Source organism: Entamoeba invadens (genome assembly GCF_000330505.1).
Source record: "Entamoeba invadens IP1 unplaced genomic scaffold scaff_1105074726269, whole genome shotgun sequence".
Classification (NCBI taxonomy): Eukaryota; Evosea; order Mastigamoebida; family Endamoebidae; genus Entamoeba; species Entamoeba invadens.
The window spans coordinates 12939-16841 of record NW_004443715.1 but is presented as its reverse complement, the minus strand read 5'-3'; the positions used below and the strand labels follow the sequence as shown (position 1 = coordinate 16841).

General features: G+C 32.5%; 1 protein-coding gene across 1 annotated transcript; it reads left to right on the top strand.

Annotated features, from left to right (window-relative positions):
• Positions 1–676: 676 nt before the first annotated feature.
• Positions 677–3877, top strand: EIN_477090 (GCC2 and GCC3 domain containing protein; the record flags this gene model as incomplete). The annotated part of the gene is made up of 2 exons (XM_004261116.1): positions 677–725; positions 1227–3877. Coding segments are annotated over 2 exons (2700 nt in total), but the record flags the coding sequence as incomplete, so codon positions are not given.
• Positions 3878–3903: the final 26 nt, after the last annotated feature.

The window sequence follows — 3903 nt, the reverse complement described above, 5'->3', positions numbered from 1 at the left end:
AACCTAATACTACTTTTTGTTTTTGTTATTGTTAAAGAATAGAGTTTCCCCTTTGTTGTGAGTAAAAAACAAGATAATAAAGAATTTCTTGAAGATAAAATGTATCCTCAGGATCAAAGCTATCCTTAATAAAAAATATTTTTTCTGAAAATTAAACTGTTTTTCAAAAGTCTGTAACGAAGTGACCCCCAAATTTGCTTTTATTTTGAGTATTATTTTTGGGAAACGAATTTTTTGTTTAAATTTGATTATTTTTCTGAGTAAAATAGAAAAAAACGGTCTTCAAAATATTTTTTTTTACCTGAAGAATTTTTAAGCATAAAAAAACTTCCATATAAAATATGAAATAATGGTATTTTTGTTTTATAAAAACACACAAATGATCCCAAAAGTGCATTTTTTTTAAAAAAATGATAATTATTATATGTCAAAACTTTCAAAGTCAAACCTTTATTTATCAGAAAAAAATGGCAAAAGCAAAAGCGTTGCTCGAAGAAAATTATTCTTACAGTGCCGTCGCAAAAATAGTTGGATTTTCAAAAACCATAGTATCTGAATTAAAAAGAGGGGGAGAGGCAAAACCAAAAAAATTGGGTCGACCAAAAAAAGTGTCCAGAGAACATATTCAAATTGTAGTAAAACAAACAATTGATTCAATTTCAAAACGATTTAATTTATGCATCGAGAATCAAGTAAAATTTATAGGACATTTGCTTTAATTTATTGTTTTTTTGGTTTTTAGAACTCAAAATTATATTATTATTTGTGTTGAAAGAGAAACCTCGAATTTGTTTTTTTTGTTTGAAATAAAAATTTAACGAAATTGATTTTTAGTATTTTGACATAAATGATTCAGATTCAATTCACTGAGATGTTTGTTGTTGTGTAATTAGCACAACTATACAGTGTGTGTTGTCTAGTAGAATATCCAATTTTTGTCTAATCAAATAACGGTATCGGGTTTTTTGGAAAAGGCTGGCTAATATTCCGATATTTTCCCGAATTTGTACGTTAATAATTGAACGGGATTGGTATTTTTTTCAAAATTAAGTCTGTACTTTCGATTTTTTGTTTTTTTTGTTTTTTAGGAAAAAACAAAAATAAAAAACGGGACTTTAAGAAGATCTATAAATACGGCGTTTCAGACTTTTGAACTACAGTTTACGATTGTTAATCATATTGTATGATATTTTTTGTTTTATTACATTTATATTAAATATATTAAGTGAATGCAACTTATCCACAAAATAATGCTCGAACGACAACACTTAAACGACTTGGATGTTTACCTGGTCAATATTACGTAAATGGAAACTGTGAGTACTGCGAAGCTGGTACTTATTCTCCAGGATCAGACGATTCTGTTTGTTACAATTGTCCCAATTTACAATATTCGTTGGGAAGTGCATCTCAATGTAAACAATGTGACTTATCATGTCTCTCATGTAACCCAAAAAATGGACTATGTACATCATGTCAGCCAGGAAAAGGGTTTTATGCAACATCTAGTAAGTGTTCATCGTGTCAGCCTGGCTATTATTCACAAGGTGGAACTGGTGGATATAAAATGTGCGCTGAAGGTTATTACACTTCTTCATATGGATCGTCAGAATGTTTCAAATGCAATTCTTTGTGTGTAACTTGTTTTAATACGGCAGATGTATGTAAAGTGTGTATTGGTGGGTATTACTTGTCAAATTCTCAATGTCTTGAATGCCCTGCTGGAACGTACTCTGAAAATGGTGTATGTGAAACGTGTCCTACATTAACATATTCCACTGGAGGCGATAGTTATTGTTCACAGTGTAGTAGTACATGTAAAAGTTCATGTTCCAACACAAATGGTAATTGTAATGATTGTATTTCTGGGTATGTTTTAAACAATGGAAAATGTAAAATATGTCCAGCTGGAACATGTACAGATTCAAAACAACAATACTGTTCAAGTTGTTCTGCTGGTACTTATTCACAAAGTGGAGCTTCTTTTTGTATCACTTGTCAAACAAATTATTGGTCTACAACGACATCTTCTTCCTGTACCAAATGCGATTCATCTTGTAAAACTTGTAATAATGAAAATGGGAAATGTACTTCATGTTATTCTGGATATAATTTTGTTTCAACTTCTGGTCAGTGTCTTGCGTGCGATGCTGGATATTATTCAAAAGGAGGACAGAATTCCTGTTCTCAATGTGAAGAAGGAACGTATTCATCACATTCTGGTTCTTCGACTTGTACCAATTGCGATTCATTATGTAAAACGTGTTCTAAAACCACTGGTCAATGTCTAACATGTTATTCTGGTTATATAGTTTCTGGAGGTAATTGTGTAGCTTGTTCTGCTGGAACGTGCTCTTCAAATAACAAATGTGTAACGTGTCCTTTATTAACATATTCGACTGGAGGTAAAAGTGTGTGTACAAATTGCGACACCAGCTGTAAAAGCTGTGATAACACAAATGGAAATTGTTTGTCTTGTTATGACGGGATGGCTAAAAATGGGAAAACCTGTGTAGAATGTGCAAAGGGATATTACAGTCAAAATTACCAGTGTTTACAATGTCAAACGGGTACATTTTCATCATCCACAAATACTTCAAGTTGTATGGAATGCTCTGATAGAACCTTTTCGAATATTACGGGAAGTATATCATGTACTCCATGTAACGGTATTTGTAAAAGTCCATGTGAGAAAAAGACAGGTAATTGTGTAGATTGTCTTCCTGGCTATATTTTAAACAATGGAAAATGTTCAATATGTTTAGCTGGTACATATACAAATTTAAAACAATCATATTGTCTTACTTGTCTTGCTGGTACTTATTCATTAAATGGTGCATCGTCTTGTGATCAATGTCCAACAAATTATTGGTCTTCATCTGGAAATTCTATGTGTTTTAAATGCGTTTCATCTTGTTTGACTTGTGATAAAACAAATGGGAAATGCACTTCATGTTATTATGGCAATGCATTGAGTTCAAACGGTAATTGTAACTTATGTCCAATAGGTACATCACTTTCTAATGGAAAATGTACAAGTTGTAGTGAAGGAACATATCAGGACAAAACTGGTCAACTTGTGTGTAAACCCTGTGACTCAATTTGTCAAACTTGTTCAAAAACGACTGGAAATTGCATTACATGTGTTGCTGGACATGAATTAATAAATAGTGTATGTACCTCATGTGAAGAGGGTAAGTACTCACTTGGAGGCAATTCCGTGTGTGTAAATTGTCCATCCGAGTGTCAAACGTGTATCAAAGAAAGTGGCACGTGTTCTTCATGTAAAAATGGGTTAAAGAGAGTCGGCGACGAATGTGTGTCTTGTTCTGATACAGGGAAGTGTCTTTCCTGTGATTCAAATATAATTGAAAGTGCAAGAAAGTGTTCTTCATGTGAAGAAGATAATTATTTGTATGAAGGTTCCTGTTATTTGTGTACCGAAATTAACACAAAATGTATAAGATGTTCAAGAACAACTAAAAGTTGTTACGAGTGTAGTGGAAGTTATATATCAACTGGCGACAGTTGTGCATTATGTGCAGAAGGGATTGTCAAAAGTGGGACTGTAAGTTGTGTCAATTGTTATGAAAAAATTCCGAATTGTAAGACGTGTGATTACAATAATGGAACTATCCATTGCACTCTCTGCTTTGCGCCATACATTTTGAATGATAATAAATTGTCGTGTATCGATGCTAACAATAATAGCTACCACTACAATTCAACAACAAATAACGGTTCACCAAATCAAGTTGGATGTATCAAACAAGTCGATAAGACATGTATTTTGTGCAACGAATCGTTAATTATAGAAAAGGGAGAGTGTTATTACATCAAAGGAAATTGCACTCAAAAATCAACAGTGACGTGTGATGTGTGTGAAATGATATAATAACAACA